The following is a 19,293-nucleotide window of genomic DNA, read 5'->3' on the forward strand; positions in this document are numbered from 1 at the left end:
AGCAAACAACACTGAAAAGGAATATGATCTGGGTTGCTTCAGGCTGGCAAAAGTGCTGTGTTAATATAGATCAAAGAGCACAGACAGGTTAGCGTAACAGGAACACGCCTTTCAAGGTGTGCAGACCTAGATGGAGGGTATGTTGAGAAACCAGTGTCACATTTTGATAGTAATGTGTAATAAAGTAGCCTATGATTTTGTAGCAATACTGCTGGATTTACCCTCACATAAAGTCCTCATTATAAAGGTTCAGTGTTTAAGATTCAAAAATGGCAAATCATTTAACTTCGAAAGCTGTATTTACATGTTTCAAACAGAAGTTTAGGTTAGTTCATTTACGTCCTCTTGTTCTCTAGAATGACCTTTGGAGTTAAAATTATACGTTATATGTTTTATATGATATGTATATTATATAAATATATATATTCTGATTTTTCAACATGGCTTTTCATTAAAGATTATTTATAAATGTACATATAAATGTGTATGCATTATAATCCAATGAACAGCATTCCTTCTTTTTATATAAAAAGCTTTTTTATTGAAGTATGACTGACATCAAGTACATAATTCCTAGTCATATTGTTGACTGAGGCTTTAAAGTATAAATACTCCTATCAATACTACCCATATCATGCTCATGGCTCTGTGTGGTCCCTGCTGCTCAGTAGCATTAGGGCAATTTCTCTTCTACCCTCTTGTCATCAAAGACTCAATAAATCTGTTATTGACTTAATTTAAATATGATAATGTAATATATGCATTATAGTTGCCACCTTAATTCCCTAGTTTATTTGCTTAGACTTTACATGGAAGAGACTTAGGGTTCAATGACCTCCTTCCTAGTTTTCAAGATACCAGTATACAAATGTATAACAAGAGCACCTACTAAATCTTATGTGTGCTATGGGGCATGAATTATCTAAATACAAGTTAAATGACCCCAAAGTAGATTTATAAAAACTTTTAAAACATTTTGTTACTAAGGTTAAAACTATTCTAGAGTCATCTCCCACACTGCAGGAGATATTTTCTTCTGACAATTGAGCGTTTATGAGTTTGTCTGTTATCCACCGAAAACAGTGTATGTGGTATGCCAGCTCACGGGTCCGCAATCTATTACTTGTCTAATTAGGAAGTTTCACAATTTACAGTCTTGGCAATTGAAATACAAACATCAAAGGTTCCTTTTATGAGATTTTTTATTGTGCATTCAGTGGAGGTTCACATTTCAAACCATCACTTCTGTAGTCAGCAGTTCAAACCACTTCTCTACACTCCTACAGTTTTCTACCCCACTCCCCTTTTAACAGCTATTAACTGGAATTTAGTTCTTCAGCTCTCACATCACATTTGTTAAGATATTGTATTGCTCCTAATTTTGAAGAAAAGAATCTGGGAAAGCATTGCAGCTACACTTATATTCTAGTAGAACTAGATGCGATTCATGCTCAGCTTCTCAAAGTGCGTGCACACACACATACACACACAGAGAGACTTAACTGGAATACTTAAAGATACACATTTTATCAAAAGCCATCAAAACAGACCTAATCCTGTACTTCAGACTGCTAAAAAGGGACTGAGCCATAAAATATACCAGGAAAAAAGTATAAAGTTTTAGAATCGTATTATTTCTTTTTGCATAACCAGCTAAAATATTTTACAAGTGCAAACCCTGATTTATTCTAAATTATGTTAAATATATTGGTGTCAATATTGAAAGCACATTATGTATAGCAACTTTTAATAGTAGACTTATCATCTCCATAAATAAGAAATGCAAAAACCTTAAAGTTCCATGAAGGGTCTAATTGTAATAACATACTTAAAAGACTTCACCTTGAAAAGAGTATAACCATCAAATGCTCATTGAGGCAAAAAGTGTAGCCTTTGACCAACCACTGTTTCCAGGGTCAAGTGAGGCTCAAGGTCTTCACCTTCACAATGCTGCTAAGAATAACAGGAATATTATAAAGTGCCAGTTTTTCCAATAATCAATCAGGAGAATATTTTCCAATAAATGGGCTTAAATTTCATATGTTATAATAATATTGGAAGCCAGATACTTTTCATAGGGAAATAATTTAATTTGCCTATGTATAAGTTTATAATTTATAAGTTTCAAAGTTGAAATACATTACCGAGCATGACTGTGGCAGACCAAAGGAAAAAAAAAAAAGCCCAAACTCACTGCCACTGAAACAATGCTGACTCATAAGATCCCCCTACAGGCTTCCATGACTGCAACTGCTTACAGGAGCATAAGTCCAAGTGTTTCTTCTGCCGAGTTGCTGGTGGTTTCGAAATGCCCACCATGGGGATATCAGCCTATCACATAACCACTTCCAATTTACTTAGAGGCAAACCTCCAAGGGAAATTAGATGACATCTCATTTTTATATTAAAGTAATGAAAAGTTTTCTATTTTAAATAGATACTGTGTTGCATAAACTAGTAAGTCATATTCTGGGTGCAAAAAATCACTGTTTAAGAATAGCACTGGGTTGAAATAAAGGTAATAATGCATGTGAAAAGTGAAAGAAAGTTTTCACAAATGTTTTTTGTGTTAAATGATAAATGTAATTTAGCAATCATATGGGAAATTTTCATTTTTAATATTTTATTTTTAAAATATTTTGAATCATATCTAGATATGAATAACATTAAAGCACAAATCATAAAATGGAAATAAGGACTCATGGTCTTTGCTGCTTGCTTTTATTCACGAGTTGTCCCTTTGGGGTTAATTGCGACTCAGTATTGGATTACAAGCTCTTTGTAATGAAAGAGAAGTAGTTCCATATTTGAAGCTTGCTTGTAGACCCCTGGTGCAGGGATGGAGCAGAAGCTGTGTTGGTGGTTCTGGGCGTGGCACGCATAATAAGAATAAATAGCTATGCATAGAATTCTTACTGTGTGCCAGCCACTGCTATACCATGACATCAAGTCATTTGCTTACTTTTCTTTTTTTTTTTTCTCTTTTCTTCTTTTACATTTTATTAGGGACTCAAACAACTCTTACCACAATCCATACATATACATACATCAATTGTATAAAGCACATCCATACATTTCCTGCCCCAATCATTCTCAAGGCATTTGCTCTCCACTTAAGCCCCTTGCATCAGGTCCTCTTTTTTTTCCCCCCTCCCTCCCCATTCCCCCCTCCCTCATATGCCCTTGGTAATTTATACATCGTTATTTTGTCATATCTTGCCCTATCCGGAGTCTCCCTTCCCCCCTTCTCTGCTGTCCCTCTCCCAGGGAAGAGGTCACATGTGGCTCCTTGTAATCAGTTCCCCCTTTCCAACCCACTCACCTTCCACTCTCCCAGCATCGTCCCTCACACCCTTGGTATCATATCCCAGCGTGGAGGAGGGAACCGGTGGAGAGGTCTGGGAGGCTGGCCCCAGCACCATAAATTAAGTGGATTCCTGCCCCTCCCCCGAAAAGAATTTGTTCCAAAGGACATTGACTCTGCAGCTATGAGAGATGGACATATTTGATCAGAGCACACGGGAGCAGATGAAGTGGCAGGAGGAGAGAGTGGAGCACAGCCTGGCCCACCAGGCCGTGATGATGATGTTCCTGAGTAGAGCAGCCAGTCCACAGAGAGAACATGGCTGGCCCTACTATGAGACATGATGCCCCTCAGTGACTAAGGGCGATACAGGGGACAGCACCGGAGACACAGTGTGGGAATTGCACCTGACCTGATCCCACTACACCGAGGCAAATCACTGGGGGAGTGCAGCGGAACAGCAAGGGGATGGAGTGGCAAGGTTCCCAGGGAATGCTGAAAATGGACTTTGGGGCCAGGGCGTGGTGCCCCAACAGACTGGACTGGAAAACGCTCCTAAGGGCCAGCAAACGATCCCTGAACTAACTACAAGCTTTTCTCTTGTGAACTGTTTTGTTCTGTTCTTTGTCAGTGGTTTGTTTTTGTTGTTTTGTTGTCTGGTTGCATACTGTTGCTTTGTTTTCCTCTGTCTTGTTTTCGTGCATGTTAGTGTCTCCACAGGTCTGTCTGAATAGGACAGGCTGGATGAACTATCTGGAGCATTTGCTTACTTTTCATAGGAGCCTTATGAAATCAAGTAATATTTTGACAAGCCTGAGACATCAAAAGTTTGGGTGTGCACTACTTGAAATTAGGCAGTCTAATTCCCAGGTCTGTGTAATGGGTTTCTATGCTGTATTTTGCATATCAGAATAGTGAAACTGACACTCTATTTCTCTTAAAACATGCCAGAATAAAAGGCCAGAGTTTATTATTATTTCATGTGTTAGATTATCCTTTTTTAATAAGCTAGATAGATGTTTTTCATTGTCATACTTTCAGAACCAGACATCTTAGAGAGATCAAAATTTAAAACTGTTTAAAACAAGTGTTAAAACAAGTGATTCAAAACAAAAAAAACCCAAGTGATTCACATTTACTTCAATGGTAGACATCAAGCAAAGTTCTTGCAAAAATATCGTGGTTCTTTCTGCCCATTCTTAAGCTCTATATAGTAGCTACTTAGAACTTTTTTAAACTTGCAGATTCACAGTCCCTGCACAGTATTTTCCTTTATTGTTGCAATTGAAATACCGAAGAGCTAAAAGTAATCAAACACCCAATATGTATTTTCACGGGAAAAGCACTTAGAGCCAGGGTTGGAGGAGCCAATGAAGTGTGCTATTGTCGCTGGTCTTTGGAAGTCTATCGGTCAATTTTATGTCTCTGTGAAACCATCAGATAAAACAAATAAGTGGTTCAGATAATGCTTGTTTTTTAGGTTAAACCAAAGTATTTTAAATAAAAAATGGTGTTAGATTTCTTTACCTAAGCAAATTCACAAAGGTTATAACTTCTTTAAAGGAAAAATAAGCCTGTTTTTCTTTCTTGTCCTTACTTCACAGACAGTTTATAGTGGGGTGGTTGATAAGTATTGACTGACAAAGAGAACATAATGGTTATCTTTTCCCTTAGACCCCTTTCACCAGTTATTCATACTTCAGCTGCAACTAGAGTGTTGAAATGAAAAGTTGGCCATGCCACTCACCATTCACACGACACACTCTCCATTGTTTTTCCATCACTTTCATGATAAACTCTGCAATCCTGAACTTGTTTGTGAGGCCCTGCATCCACGGGTCTCACTCTTATTTCTAAAAGCTCGCCACTCGTCGACCTGCTCTCAGTGCCATGTGTGTGTCACGGCATATGTAACCACAAGCCCTCATTCCTTGATGCATCTCTTCTCCCTGTGATCTCTAAGAGTCCAGTTGAATCATCGCTCCTCAGGAAAAATCTCTGAGTATGGAAACGCATGCTCCTTTAAATTCTCATAGTATCATGAACATTCCCTTCAAAATACATATCATTTTAATTTTGCATGTTTTTCCTCATTGATGTGTTTTCCTCCTAGATTGTCAGTCTATCAAGGTGTAAAAAACTATATCTGGCCTTGCACGATCTGTTATTGTTGATCATTGTATTTTGCCTGGCACATAAAGAGCACCAAAAATCTGTGGCATAATGGGGTGAATACATGTATCAGTGCACATTAATAAAGCCACAGAGAGCAAGAGCTTTATTAAATAACATCTATCACACTTTCAGCAGCCTCAGTGGGATAGCGGATTCTAAGTTGCACTGCTAACTATAAGGTCAGCAGTTCAAAACCACCAGCTGCTCCACAAGAGAAAAGATGAGGCTAACTGATCTTATAAAGATTTATAGCCTTAGAAACCCACAGCAGTAGTTGTACTCTGCCCAGTAGGGTTGCTATAGGTCAGAATCAATTCCAAGGCAGTGAATTTTGGGTTGTGTGTGTGTGTGTGTGTGTGTAAGCTCATTTTCATATCAAGTCACTTTCAAAACAAGCCATATGTACTTATGGCCATATAGACAGGGCAAGTAAAAACTGATGCTCACATTTAAGTATGAAATTTTAATATAACTAATACTAAAATGCAAAAGACATGAACCTAGAAATCACAAGAATTGCAACTAGATCTCCCATTCATCCATTTTTAAATTCTTTTTTCTAAGGTAGATTGTCATTGAATTCTTTAATTTCTTTAGGATACTAGGAAACTATTAATATTCTTATTTGGAAACTTAATAAATTATAATGAAGGCATGCTCAGATGAATATGCCCCATGAAAAAGCCACATTTTCCAGAAGGTTCATTGTTCAGGAAGGATGACATTCTCAAATGATAGAGTCCTGAGGTGACTGTCAGGGTCACAGAACAGAAGAGATGCATCAATTCGTTCCATTCCCTCAGATACAGGTTTTTCTCTTGAATCATACCTGAAGCTGAAGAAACACTCGACCTGAATGAACTGAATTGTTCATGGAGAGAAATAATGACATAGGGCTGAGGAATAAAAATGTGTATACTTTCACCTAGGCTCTGACACTAACCTGAACATGACTCATACTGTCTCCATTGTCCATTCTCTACCTGGAAATAAGTAGATAAAGTGCTCTGGGCTTCGATAAACAGAGACTGGGTGAATCTACACTTACTAAATCAAAATTCTCTACAAAGTCATAGGTGCATACATTCTTTTAAAGTGCTATTTGTGGGGGGGCGGGGGCGAGCAGGGAAGCAGAGATTTCTTATTGTCTTTTTAAGAATACACATACTATTTTTCATGTAAAAACCTATTTTACTTTTAAATAATTTTTATTAAGTTGTAAAAAGTAATTATATTTGAAAACATGACACTTAAATTTGTGTTTATGTTTGCTTCTCTATTGATGTTGTTTTTGCCCTAAATTAACTGTAATGAATGTGGATATGTTGGTTTTAAGTTCCTTTTAAAAAGAATTGCAGCAATCACTGTGAATACTGGCTAGAGACAGGGCTTTGTTTATACTTCATCTGAATAGAAATCATCTGTCCCTAGCATCAATACCTGATTGGAGTTGAGAGGCCTCCATTCTCAATTAATTATTCAATAGTCACTTGACACACATGTAACAGGAAAATGTAAGCAGAATGGAGCCAATCCTCCTTAGAACACTGACTCTGTCTCTGTCCCTCCATCTCTCCTCTCTGTGATCATCAAAAGCATCCACCCTTTTGTTTGCCTTCATGTGTGCTGGTGATCTTTGCGCTCTTGTTTCCAGCTGCAATTTTCCAAATGAATCAGAGCTCCAGAACAATCCTGATGGATGTGCTTCTCTGGGACGAATTATACTATGCCCCAGGTACTAACATTCAATCATGCATCTGAGTAAATCTGAATTCTTCATCTTATAGGAAGAGCTATCCATTTGCCCAAATGAAATGTATTTCAAAGACTGCTTCTAAGCCTGCTTCTCTTTAACAAATTACTTTTTGCAGGTTTTCTCTACTCGGCAATCCCCTATGATCCCTGGATCCCTACATTACAAATGCACAGAAAAATAAAAATTCATTTAAAACACCCTCCCACACAGTACAAGCTGTCGTATCATATTTGTTTCCTAATTTAAGGACGGAAATGATATCTCATATGTCCTTCTTTAAAATGCATTCTCTATCTTTTAAAGTGGCATCGGGATATGAAGAGCCATTTCCCCCCTAAAATAGGGCTTATTTTTATTTGTTTCTATTAAGTCAGTGCAAAGGTAAGCTCTTGAGACATGCTTTATAAAAAAAAATGTTCATACTATTTATCTTAGTCATGGTTTACAATCCAGTTGGATTTGATGGAGAAAAAGAAATGTATTGTTTTGTCGCTGTCAATCACAACTTAAATCCATGGAAATTCACTAACAAAGCTCAAGTGCAGCACACGCCAAAGGAGACACAGTTTGCCATGAATATTTAAGCCCAAATACATTGAAAACAAATACCCACTTGAAGGCAGGGGACAATACAACACTTTACTCTCTCTCTAAAGCTATAAAAACTATATAACTCTACTAATATGGAGCCCTGTTCCCCACCCCAACCCCAATTCTACAGCTGTTTAAACAATTGTAAATGTTATCATGCTTTCGCTTTTCCTAATGTCAGGTGAGAGAGAACTGCCAAGCCTAATAAGATTTACAAGAGCTAGTTCCCCTTAGCAGTGTCAGCAAAATGAGAGAGAGGGAGAGCCAGGGAGAGAGAGAGGGAGAGCATTACACAATGAAACAGACACGCACCGAGAGCTTTTGTCCCTGCAGTTTCAAAACCAGATGTAAGAATTCCCTTTTTGTCCACCTACTTTAGCCACAAATGCACTTGTTCATGCGTTGCCTGACTTCATCTGGCTCCCTAGTTATCTCCTTCCCATTTCTGACATCTTTGCTCCTGCTTAGCCACTGACACACCTATGTGTCATCCTTTCCATATCACTCACTTTCTAGTCATAGTTGGCTTTTAAAAATTATTTAATTTTTATTGTTGCTGTTCATGATGTTGCATTATCAGGGAAACACACTAAATACTGAACTTTATTTGTAAGGGGGGGAAGCCATCCCTAAATATATACATATAGATTTTAAATTCTTTACTGTCAAGGCCCAAGAAAAATAAAAATTACAGTTTTTTCCCCACTATTCAGGTATACATCCACATTCAGAAATACACCTGCATGGTCTGTTTATTGACCTGCAAGAGCTTCCCAATCCAGCATTGCCTTAACTTTTCTATTATTTATTTTCTCAAGGTATTTGTTCATTTGAAGTATGTTATTTAAACTCTAACATTTCTGAACACTCTGTGACCTCCCCGCCACTGTAAGAAACTACAGCAAGCACCAATTTTACTTAACCAAGGAATGTTGGACTTGGCTATCACCATGGGAGCTCACGTCCGTTCCAAGTAGCCTCCTTCCTCTAATCAAGATCATGTTCACAGGCTCTCCCACTTTTTCCATAACCATGAGCAGATCGTCCCCAACTTTCAAAAGGCGCAGCCATGCCTAGGAACTCGGTCTCTTGTCTTTTCCCTACAGTCGCCACATGGGGCATCTGGTGGCATGACACCTCCTTGCTCACCAAATGCACGCCCAATCTTGGCAAGGCTTGCGCATGTATTCTAGATCCAGGGGTGATGCTAAGAAGTAGAGGTGAGCCATGGCTCAGCGAATCTAGGGACGGGCCCAGGCCAAGAACACGTGCAATGGAGTCGAAGGAGTCGCACTTCGACAAGCCACATGGAAAGAAGTAGAGTGGAAAGAAAGGGCTCCCAGATGGAAAGGGAGCCGGAGACTACTCAGCCACTACGTGGATGTCAAGGGAGGAGGAGGGAGACGAGGAGGAGGAGAGGTGGAGAAGGAGGAGTAGAAGAAGGAGGAGAAGGAGGAGGAGGAGGGGGAGGGGGAGGGTAGGGGAGAGGGAGGGGAGGGGAAGGAGGAGAAGGTGGTGGAGAAGGAGGTGGAGGAGGTGGAGGAGGAGGAGAGACAGAGAGGCAAAAGGAAACAGACCTCGACTTCCAAGCGAACTGCCACACGCGCTCCCGGAAAGGAAGGCCCCATGCTCCCGCCTGGCCTCCCTGCGCCCTGCCCAGGCCGAGCCCCCCGGGGTCGGGCGTCGGGCCCTTACCTTGGCTGCAGTCCTTGCCGCGGAAGCCGGTCCTCGAGCAGTCGCACACGGCCTGGTCGTCCACCACGGAGCACACCCCTCCGTTGAGGCACACCCCGCCCTCGCCCTCCTCGCCGGCCTCGCAGGGGCTCCCCCCGCCGCTGCTGGGGGGCTCGTCGTCCAGCTTCACCTCCCCGCTGTCCACCGGCAAGGCCTGCGACGCGTTGACCCGCACGTCACGGATCCACCCTTTGAAGGGCTCGCGCTCGCGCACGGCAGCCAAGGTCAGCTTGAGCGCGGCGGCGCGCAGCTCGGGCGGGAGCCCCCCGACGAAGAGGCCGCTGAACACCGTCATGTCCCTGCGCTTGGACTTGACCTCCACCCACTTGGCCTCGCCCTGGTCGATGTAGAGGGTGGTGTTGCGGAACTGGCGGCGGAGGCGCACACTGTGCCAGGCGCCGTCGTTGACGGGCGTGTCGGCCAGGAGCGTGGCGGGCTCGGCGCAGAAGATGGAAAAGCTGAGCTGCAGGCGACCCCCGCGCGTCAGGATGAGCTCCAGGAAGTCGCAGAAGCCCTCGTCGTCGAAGTAGAGCACGAGGCCGCGGGCGCTGCGCGTCTTCAGCTGGAAGCTCATCTCGCTCTCGCAGCAGGCGTTCCACTTGGGGAAGCGCGTCCACTGGCCCTCAGCGCCCGGGAACTCCAGCCCGCTGCCCAGCTCGGCCCAGCAGCCCAGGAGCAGCAGCGAGAGGCACAGCAGCAAGCAGCCCCCGCGCTGCAGAAGCGCCGTCCCCATGCTCGGGGCTGGGGTGCGGCGGGGGGGTGCCGGGGCCGACAGGGTCACAACGGTCCGGGACACCGTGATGTCGACTGGAGGGGCCGGGGAGGAAGAGGGCTGGAGGGGGAGGCTGCAGTCGGAGGGGGGTACCCACCTCTAGCTAGCTCTTTTTTTCTTCTTCTTCTTCCAACAGCCCTGCCCTCTCTCCCGATAGTCACCCCCCCAATGGGAAAATGGACACCCCAGTGGGGCAGGGCAGCCACAGAACTTCCAGACCCAAGGCGGGGGACACTTTGGAGGCAACGTCCTGGATGAGGGGTCACGAGAAGCCAAGAGGAATCATGGATCCGTGCGGGCCCCAGGAGTTGGTTCGGGGTGGTGCTCACAGAGACTTCCTTCACTCCTCAAGTGCCATCGTCTGGTCGGTACCTCCAGTGGTCGGAGGCCCGAAGAGTCAGGTAAGGAGCAGACACTTGTTCTTCGGGAATTGCCAGCAGTCAGCAGTGAACCAAGATCCTCGGATGCTGGTGTCTCTGGTGTTTCTTCCCTAAGCCGATGGGTCCCAAGCCAGAGGGCAGAATGGCACCCTTGCCCTTATCCTGGACACCACTAATCAACCTCAGGGCCGCTTTACGGGCCTGCTTCTTTTCTCATAGCGTGGACTTCCTGCATTGCTGTAGCCAAAGGAGAATCTCTTGAGCATGAACACACAGGATGGATTTTGCCTCTCCTTTGTCTGTCCTCCGCAGCAGGGTTCAAACCCAGACACTGTGAAACAGATCAGCTGTTAAATGTGGCAACCACAACATGTCCTTTACTGTTCATGCCTCCTCTGACCATGCTAAGATGCCAGCATATCAATTGGCTCTGTGTTGTTGATGTACTTTGGCTTAATTTTGTCTTTTTTTTATAAGACCAAGAAATCTGCAGAGAATTAAAATAAAAATTAAATTCTACAGTAATGTATCGTCTCCTATACATTATTACTCAGCTCAGAAAATGGTATGCAATTGCTGCTGTTAATAAGACAGAGTTAACCTTACTAAATGGCACTTATGTGCCCTGACCTACAAATAAGCTCGACCACCACCTACTAGTTAGCATCGCATTTAAAATCTCCATTACATCCTGGTAGTTTATTATAACTCTTAGTAGTTAACCTCCCAACAACTTTTAAATAGTAACTTCTTTATGGTTACATTTTACTTTTTCCAAGAAAGCTTAATATTCAAAATACATATAAGTGTCTGCGTGTGTGGGTGGGGGGGTGTTTTTTAAGGACTGCAAATAGCATTGTCTGCTGGTTAAAACAATATAAATACAGCCTATCTAGATTTCAGTTCATAGCAGATTTCACAACAGGCAAAGTATAGCAAACTGTGGGCCGGAAGCTGCCTGCTTGGATTTGTGCAGCATACTTCCCATTTTCTCTTATATTCAGAGAAAAAAAAGGACTATTTATTGTTTCTTGTGGGTCTGCTTTAATTTTTTTAATTAAAAGAACAATGGTTTTAGGAGAAGATTCCTAATTGAGACCACATATGCATTTATTTTTTGCCACCATTTAGTCCACAATTGCCACATTACTTCATCTAAAGCTGGGGAAAGTATTTAATATTTCACCGAGCAGTGTACTGGTCTTAACTCCTCCTTCTCCTTATCTGGTTGCCAGCCCAGAACAGTAGTTGGTATGCATGTCACCTCAGCTGTTAGGGTTCCAGGAGACTCTGATTCAAAATCATATGTTTGAACTGTTCACTACACCTTTAAAGCACCTCTTTTCATAAACTCCTTGAAATGACATGGACATCGTAAAGCGTGAACTGGTCCTAAGCCATTCTTCTTTTTACTTACAAATGCTCTCATCATGAAAAAGAAACCACACTGGATCATCTGGTCATATCAAACCAATGGATTTCCCTGATCATTCCCCATGATCTACTGACTCACAAACCTGCACAAACTCACACAGAACACATACACACCATTTATCGCCTGGACACAGATGTTCGCTGTCCAATTAACACTTTTTTTCCTTACAAGCTGAAACTGGCAGTAATTTATGGCACCGCATTGTGCTGCTGCTCCTCCATGGAAGGAACCGAGAGCATTTCTCTTCAGTACAGAGCAATCCCTACAGGTGTCAGCTGAGAGCCACCAAGCTAGGGGATCCCACTTCAAGTTCCTCCCTAGATGATTTTGATGCCTGGTTCTCTCCTTTTCAACACACACGCACACACACACACACACACACACACCTCACTGTAAAAGAAAATCAAACATCTCGGCTGCTTATTTATTGTGGCTGATAAATGCTCACTATCAGCAAAAATTGATCATTTCTCTTCTGTATACCAAACCGAAGGTAGGTGCTCTTAGAAATCATTCTTAAATTGTATAATATTTAATACACGCTCATATTTCATTGAACTTGGAATCTGCCGATTTTTTAGTCATTTATTCAATAAATCTGGAATGTCATAGTGTTTTGATTCCATCCACAAGCTTGTGTGTTAGAAAGCCAATTATGTGGTTGTTGCTGGAGCTGATTATTTTTATTAGTTACTACTACATAGATCACATAACTCCTTTTTGCCCCTCCCTCCTTCTCACTTCCATTAATGTACATCTTGGCAATTTTTTTTTAAGGAATGAAAGAGAAGAAGGGCGGAATGCCTAGAATACTATGCACATATTCTTATCACGGGGGGGTGGGGGGGTGGGGGGGGAGGCTGACTGGGTCTCCCAGCATCTCAGAGAAAGCTCATTGTGAGGGAGAGAGAATTTGTATTTTTATGGAGAAAGAGGATTCTCTCTAGGTGCAGGACAAACCTGGTGAGTTCACCAATTAGTGTAGGAAATAAAAGGATCTGAAAAAACAACCTTACTGCAGCCAAAAGAAGAAGCGCTCTAATTCAAAAGCAGACTAACAGCCTCATTAATCTTTTCTTTCTTTTGTAGAATCAAATTCATCCCCAAGATACTAGAATGATCGATAGAATATGTTCATCAGCTGCAGCTACATTTATTTTAATATGCTTATAATAGCACACTCACATATATATTTTTCCAAGTCCCCTTCAACATGTACTGTCTTAATGAACCTGAAATCTTTGGAAGATTTTAAAGAAGTGGCTATCTTTTTGCTCCTGACTATTGCAAAGTCCCTTAATACCAATGCACGCCCAAAATTCTCCCTGGCTTTCCCGCCCAGTCTCTGAACCCCATCCCTAATCTCAGTGCAGTTTCTTGGAACCGACTGCACAGATTAAGGATAGGCACAGCATGGGGCTGATGGAGAAGGAATAAAACAATATAGGGTGTATTTTATCGCTTTGATTTAGAAACTGCTCATTCTCGTCGTCCTTTTGCTAATAAATCACTGCATTTAGGCTTTAAGTTATTACTCCAGTTCCACCATCTCATCTGCTTATCATCTATTTAAAATGCTCCACGCAAAACAGCCAAGGTCTACACTCCCCCACCTCCCACCACCCATCCTTTTCTTTGCATTTGTGGCAGATTCTGGCTCAGTTACAACAGGAAAGATATCCTTCTCCAGCTTGCCTCACCGCAACCCCTCCCCCCAACCCAAATTGAGCTTCTTTACCTGCCCGATTATTTCCTTTAGCTCGAGCCAGAGACTGAAGCATGCATCGGTCAAAGAGAATTTCCTGAGGTCTATGTCTAAGGCGACTGCCGCTGCCTTTTCAGAGGCGTCAGGCTTGAGCGTCTATCTCCAGGAGTGCGGGAGGGGAGAACAGCCAGCGGAGGGGAGCAGGAGGAGGTGGAGGAGGAGGAGGAGGAGGAGGAGGAGGAGAAGGAGGAGGAGGAGGAGGAGAGGGAAAGAGCTAGGAAGGAGGAGGAGGAGGGGGTAGAACCCAAGAAGGCTGGGTTACGTGACGCTGGGTGCTGTCCTTCTGAAAGAGAAGGGCGGAGCTGAGCTCTCTGCAGTACCATGGAGAGCGCCGGGCCCGTCCTCGGCCGCTGGAGCAGAGGGACTCGCGCTCCGCGCAGCCCTGCAAATCCCGACGCTGCGGACCCAGGCGTCTCTACCTTTGCCGTGTCCCCCAGGCCGAGGTAGTCCGATTCTGGAGGCGGAGACCTGCCGCTAGCACTTCTAACTTGTCACTTCCCTCCCTCATCGAGAGAGGGAGAGAGAGAGAGAGAGAGAGAGAGAGAGAGAGAGAGAGAGAGAGAGAGAGAGAGAGAGAGAGAGAGAGAGAGAGAGAGAGAAACCACGTAGCCTACTGAGCATGCCCAGGCCCCTGCTAGACCCACGGAAGGATGTGTGGAGATTCCACTTCTCCAGGGTTTATTCGGGATTGGGCGAGGGTACCTGAGAGAGTGCCAGCGAGGGGCTCGGCTGCCAAGGGGAAGGGACCAAGCAGCCCTCGATTCCAAAGGAGCTTTGGCTTTCCTTGGACCCTTTGGTTTCTTCCTTGGAAACCTTGAAAAACTGCAGTTTTTTTTTCCAGGAATGCAAGGACAGGCGGAATTCACGGAGGCGCTAGCAATTGCCAAGGTGCAACGTCTTTGCCCCACCCCTTTTGTGGACTTAGCCTGAGTGCGCACAGCACACACCGAGCGTCTGCTCCTGCCCAGCCACACAGACCCGGAGAGACCTGCCAGGCTCACGCACCAACTCTAGGACCAAGCCCCAGTGCGTCTGATCGGGTGCTTTCTGCCTTGCCCCTTGGCTGCCCTCAGCTTTCAGTGTTCTGCCTGGGTCAGGGTCATTCCCAGTGAAAGCCAAGTTCTTTGCCTAATTAACTCTTCCCTCGGTCTTCCCCTTCCTTTTGCTTTCGGTGAACCCCGGAGACAGTAAAAACTCCTGCGAAGCTCTCACTGTGTAACTGGGCATGTTCACTATGCGTGATTGGGCCTGGTGAGAGAGGAATTAAGGCTAAGGCAGTTTACAGAAGAGGCGTTAGGGAAGCCCGCCTCCCTGGCCTTAAATGTGGTGTACACCCTGTGTCCTGTGGACATTTAAATTAGTTACCACATTATATTACTAGCACGGGTCCATTTGGAAACAGAAACAGCAGATTTTTATTTCAATGTGACATACCTAATAGCCTCAGTCTCCACTGTTCTAAGGTAAGACTATTTCCTGTCTACATGCCATATAAAACAAGAATATAAGGAATAATCACATTTAGGAACACTGAAATGAAACACATTTCAATGCAATATGCATTTCTTGCCAAATAATCCAGAACTCATTCACACGAAAAGCCTAATTATACTTCCAGTAATGTTGTAGAAGAGTCACACAAAGAGGGGAGTTAAAAGGCTTTAACTCTTTTATTGCTACCAGGAAGACAGAGTGAGTCAGTAGCTAAACATGTACTTGTGAGAAGAAAGCTGCTTAAGTTTGAAATTCAACCTCTTCATGTTTAGCTGTGTGAACTCTGGTGCAGAATACTTAACCTTAGGACACCCCAGTCACCTCATCTGTAGAATGACAACATTGTAGCAGACACTTCATGAGATTAGTGCAATGATTAAGTCAGTATGTGATGTTTAGACTTCTGAGTTGAGTGAAAGACTCCAAACCCATTGCCACTGAGTCATCCAACTCACAGGGACCCAAGACAGGGTTTCCAGGGCTTTGTAAATCCATACAGGAGCAGGAAACCTTACCTCTCTCCAGAGGAACAGCTGGTGGGTTTGAACTGATGATCTTGTGTTAGCAGTTCAACAGTCATTTCCCCCTATTTAGCTCTTCTGTTTGACCCATGTTCTAACACTATGAAATGGGAGTAACGGTGATTGTCAGTTTCTTTCCTAGAATTGCTTTGGAAACGTAATTAAATAACGGTGTACATGATTTAATAATGCATAAATATAATTTTAAATAATGGTAAGATAAATTTAGGGACCGAGCCCTGCAGTCGTAGTGGCTATGCATGGAGCTGAAATGTGCAAGATCAGCAGTGGAAACCCCCAGCTGCTCCTGGGAAGAAAGACAAGGCTTTCTACTCCAGTGAAGAGTGATACTCACAGAAACTCCCAGGGAGCAGCCCTCCTTAATCCTATGTGGTCTCTGTAACTCATATAATATTGACTGGGTGGCAGTGAGTTTGGGAAATGGGAAAAAAATAAATATCTCAGATTAAACGCGGATTATGTAAACTTTACCAAAGGGAGTCTACTTAATTCCAGGTCAATTTGTCATAGTGTGGAGGTTTGTGTGTTGCTGTGATGCTGGAAGCTATGTCGCTGGTATGTTGTTTCATTGCTGATGATCTAGTGAAGCGCTTCTGCAGGGCTGGTCCATGAAAGGAAATTTTTCAGATAGCCACAATGACCAAAAAAAATGGTGATAGTGAAAAAATGGCTGAGCTGGAAGTCAAAATCTGTCATAATATTAAGTATTCTTTTGATGACTTTAATATGCCTCAGGATAATTTTTTTTAAGAAACAGATCAAACTAGTTGAAGGCTGGATACCACTGGAGATAATGATAAAATTCAAAAGGTTAAACTAAAAAAGACTTTAAATATAATGGTTAAAGCATTGAGCAAATCAAAGGTAGAGCTCATGGAAATGAGTGAAGATAAAACTAAAGGCAAAAGATCTCCAAGAAGACCTCTCCCTGAAGTCACCAATGAAGATAAGAATGAAGTAAAAAAGACCTGTTTATATTAAATGTTTTCCGACTGATGCAACCTTCGACGACATAAAAGAATGGTTAGAAGGCAAAGGGGAAATACTAAATATTCAGAGGAAAAGAACATTGCACAGAGCATTAAAGGGTTAATATTTGTTGCATGTAGAAGAATTGTATGTACTGAGAAGTTCACTGAGACCCCTGGCCAGAAAGAAGTATAAAGACACACACCTGCTTTACAAGGATAATTACATTGCAAAAAGAGAATGAGGAAAGGGAGAGAAAAATTGGAAGCTAAACCAGAGCAAGAAGGAAAACAGAAGTTAGCAGAAATGGCTGATGTAAAATCTTTAGAGATAAAAATGGGCTGCTTGCTGAAATTTTCAGGTGACTTAGATGTTAGACCTTTAGGGAAGATTTGCACATCCTTTTTTGCAAGTCATGGAGAAATCGAATAGATAGACTTTGTCAAAGGAGCAAAAGAGGGAGTAATTCTATTTAAAGAAAGGCTTAAAATGTGATGGACAAAGACTCAAACAACAATAATCTACAATTAGATAAAAGGAGAAGGGACGTGGGAAGTAGTAGAAGGTGAAATGAAAAAAGCAGCACTGAAAAAAATCATGGAAGATCAAGAATCCCTGAACAACTCGAAGTCAAATGGTCGCAGATGTAAAGGAAAGGGAACAGGAAATAAGGTTGGCCAGGCTGAGTCGGCTAAAGGAAAAGCACAGTCTCAGGGCAAGAAAATTACATTTGACCGTGAGGATGAATATGACGACAATGGTGGTGCAGCGGGACCAGTGAAAAAGGCAAGAGAAGAAGCAGACAAAGACGAACCTGCATCGAAACAGCAGAACACAGAAAACGGTTCAGGAGTTCAGAAGATTAATAAACCACTTTATCGTTCGATGTTTTGTCTTGGGGTTTTTTAATGTTTAATCTGCATTTCTCTTTGAGGATTTTTTGCAAGAAAATAGAATTAGGTCCACTTCAATGTCCATGTGTAAGAAAGGAAGATATTTGTGTTGTTTTGTCTTTCAGTTATGAGGATTTGTTTTTAATGGATAGCTCTGTGTTAACAGATGATTCAAAAGGAATGTTCTTCCAATAAATTACCTCAATGAGGATATATTAGTATGAAATTTAATAAACTCTATGCTATATAAAAAAGAGCAACAGCAACTAAAAAGGAATTAATTGTCCACTTCGAAAGAAGTATCTCAAAAACCTTATGCATAGAATTGAAAGGTTGTCAGATACTGAACGCCTACTGAATGGAAACAGAACATGGTAAGAGACAGGGCCAGAGGATGAGCCCCTCAGATGAAAGGCATTTGAAATATGATTGAGGAAGAGCTGCCTTCCTGAAGGCGAATTGACCAGGAATAGGTGATGGAGTACAACCTGGAGGAGTAAAACTTTGGGGGGTCTTCACTTGTTGATGGGGCACAGCTCCATGTGAGAAGAAACAGCTGCAAACATCAATTAATAATTGCAACTTGAAATGTGCAAAGTATGAAGCTAGGAATATTGTAAATCATCCAAAATGAAATGGATCCCATAAAGATTGCTATCTTAGGCATCAGTGAGCTAAAATGATCTGGTATAGGCCATTTTAAATCAGAAAATCATAGGGCTTATTATACTGAGAATGCCACAATCAAAAGTTATGGCATTGTATTCATCATCAAAAAGCATATTTCAAGGTTCATCTGTGACAGAATTATATCTATCCACCTTCACGAAAATGCAATTAAGATGCATGGATAATCACTGATGATTAGGATTCAAAGTTGGCAACAAAGAGGAAAGAACAGTAGTTGGAAAATATGAAAAAAAATGAAGCTGGAGATCATATGGGAGAATTTTGTAAGACCAACGCTTCATATCAAATAACTTTTGTCAACAGCACAAACAGTGACAAAACACATGGACTTCTCCCAATGGAATACACAGAAATCTGACTACATCTGTGGGAAGAGACTATAGAAATAGAGAAGCTCAATATCAACAGCAAAACCAGGCTGAAATGAAATGAAAACAAACTCACTACAGTCAAAATATGAGTCTATCACACCCAAATTTCAAGAACATCTCAAAAACAGATATGATGTTTTATATACTAATGACAAAAGATGGGTTGTGTTGTAGGAAGACATCAAAAACATTACTCATGAAGAAAGCAAAAGGTGTTTTAAAAGACTAGAAAGAAATAAAATATCAAAGTGGATATCAGAAGAGACTCTGAAAATTTATTTTAATCATAGAGTAGCTAAGGCAAATGGAAGAAATGATGAAGTCAGCGAGCTTAATAGAAACTTTCAAAGGGCAACTTGAGAAGAAAAAAGTAAAATATTGTAATGTACAAAAACTATAGGGTTAAAAAATACAAAGGAAGA

At 42.1% G+C, this 19,293-nt stretch overlaps 1 protein-coding gene and 1 pseudogene across 18 annotated transcripts in view; one reads left to right on the plus strand and one right to left on the minus strand.

The window, feature by feature from the left end:
• The window catches only part of NRXN1 (neurexin 1), a 1,245,618-nt gene extending 1,235,325 nt beyond the window's left edge, over nucleotides 1–10,293 (minus strand). For all 18 annotated transcript variants that reach the window (XM_075535230.1, XM_075535229.1, XM_075535227.1 and 15 more), the window contains exon 1: nucleotides 9,522–10,293. In XM_075535230.1, coding sequence (XP_075391345.1) covers nucleotides 9,522–10,293 — 772 coding nt within the window. The remainder of the gene's footprint in view (nucleotides 1–9,521) is intronic.
• A 6,291-nt stretch (nucleotides 10,294–16,584) lies between these two features.
• On the plus strand, nucleotides 16,585–17,826 carry LOC142430423 (lupus La protein homolog pseudogene; annotated as a pseudogene).
• The last annotated feature ends 1,467 nt before the right edge of the window (nucleotides 17,827–19,293 follow it).

This window comes from Tenrec ecaudatus, chromosome 17 (assembly GCF_050624435.1).
Source record: "Tenrec ecaudatus isolate mTenEca1 chromosome 17, mTenEca1.hap1, whole genome shotgun sequence".
NCBI lineage: Eukaryota > Metazoa > Chordata > Mammalia > Afrosoricida > Tenrecidae > Tenrec > Tenrec ecaudatus.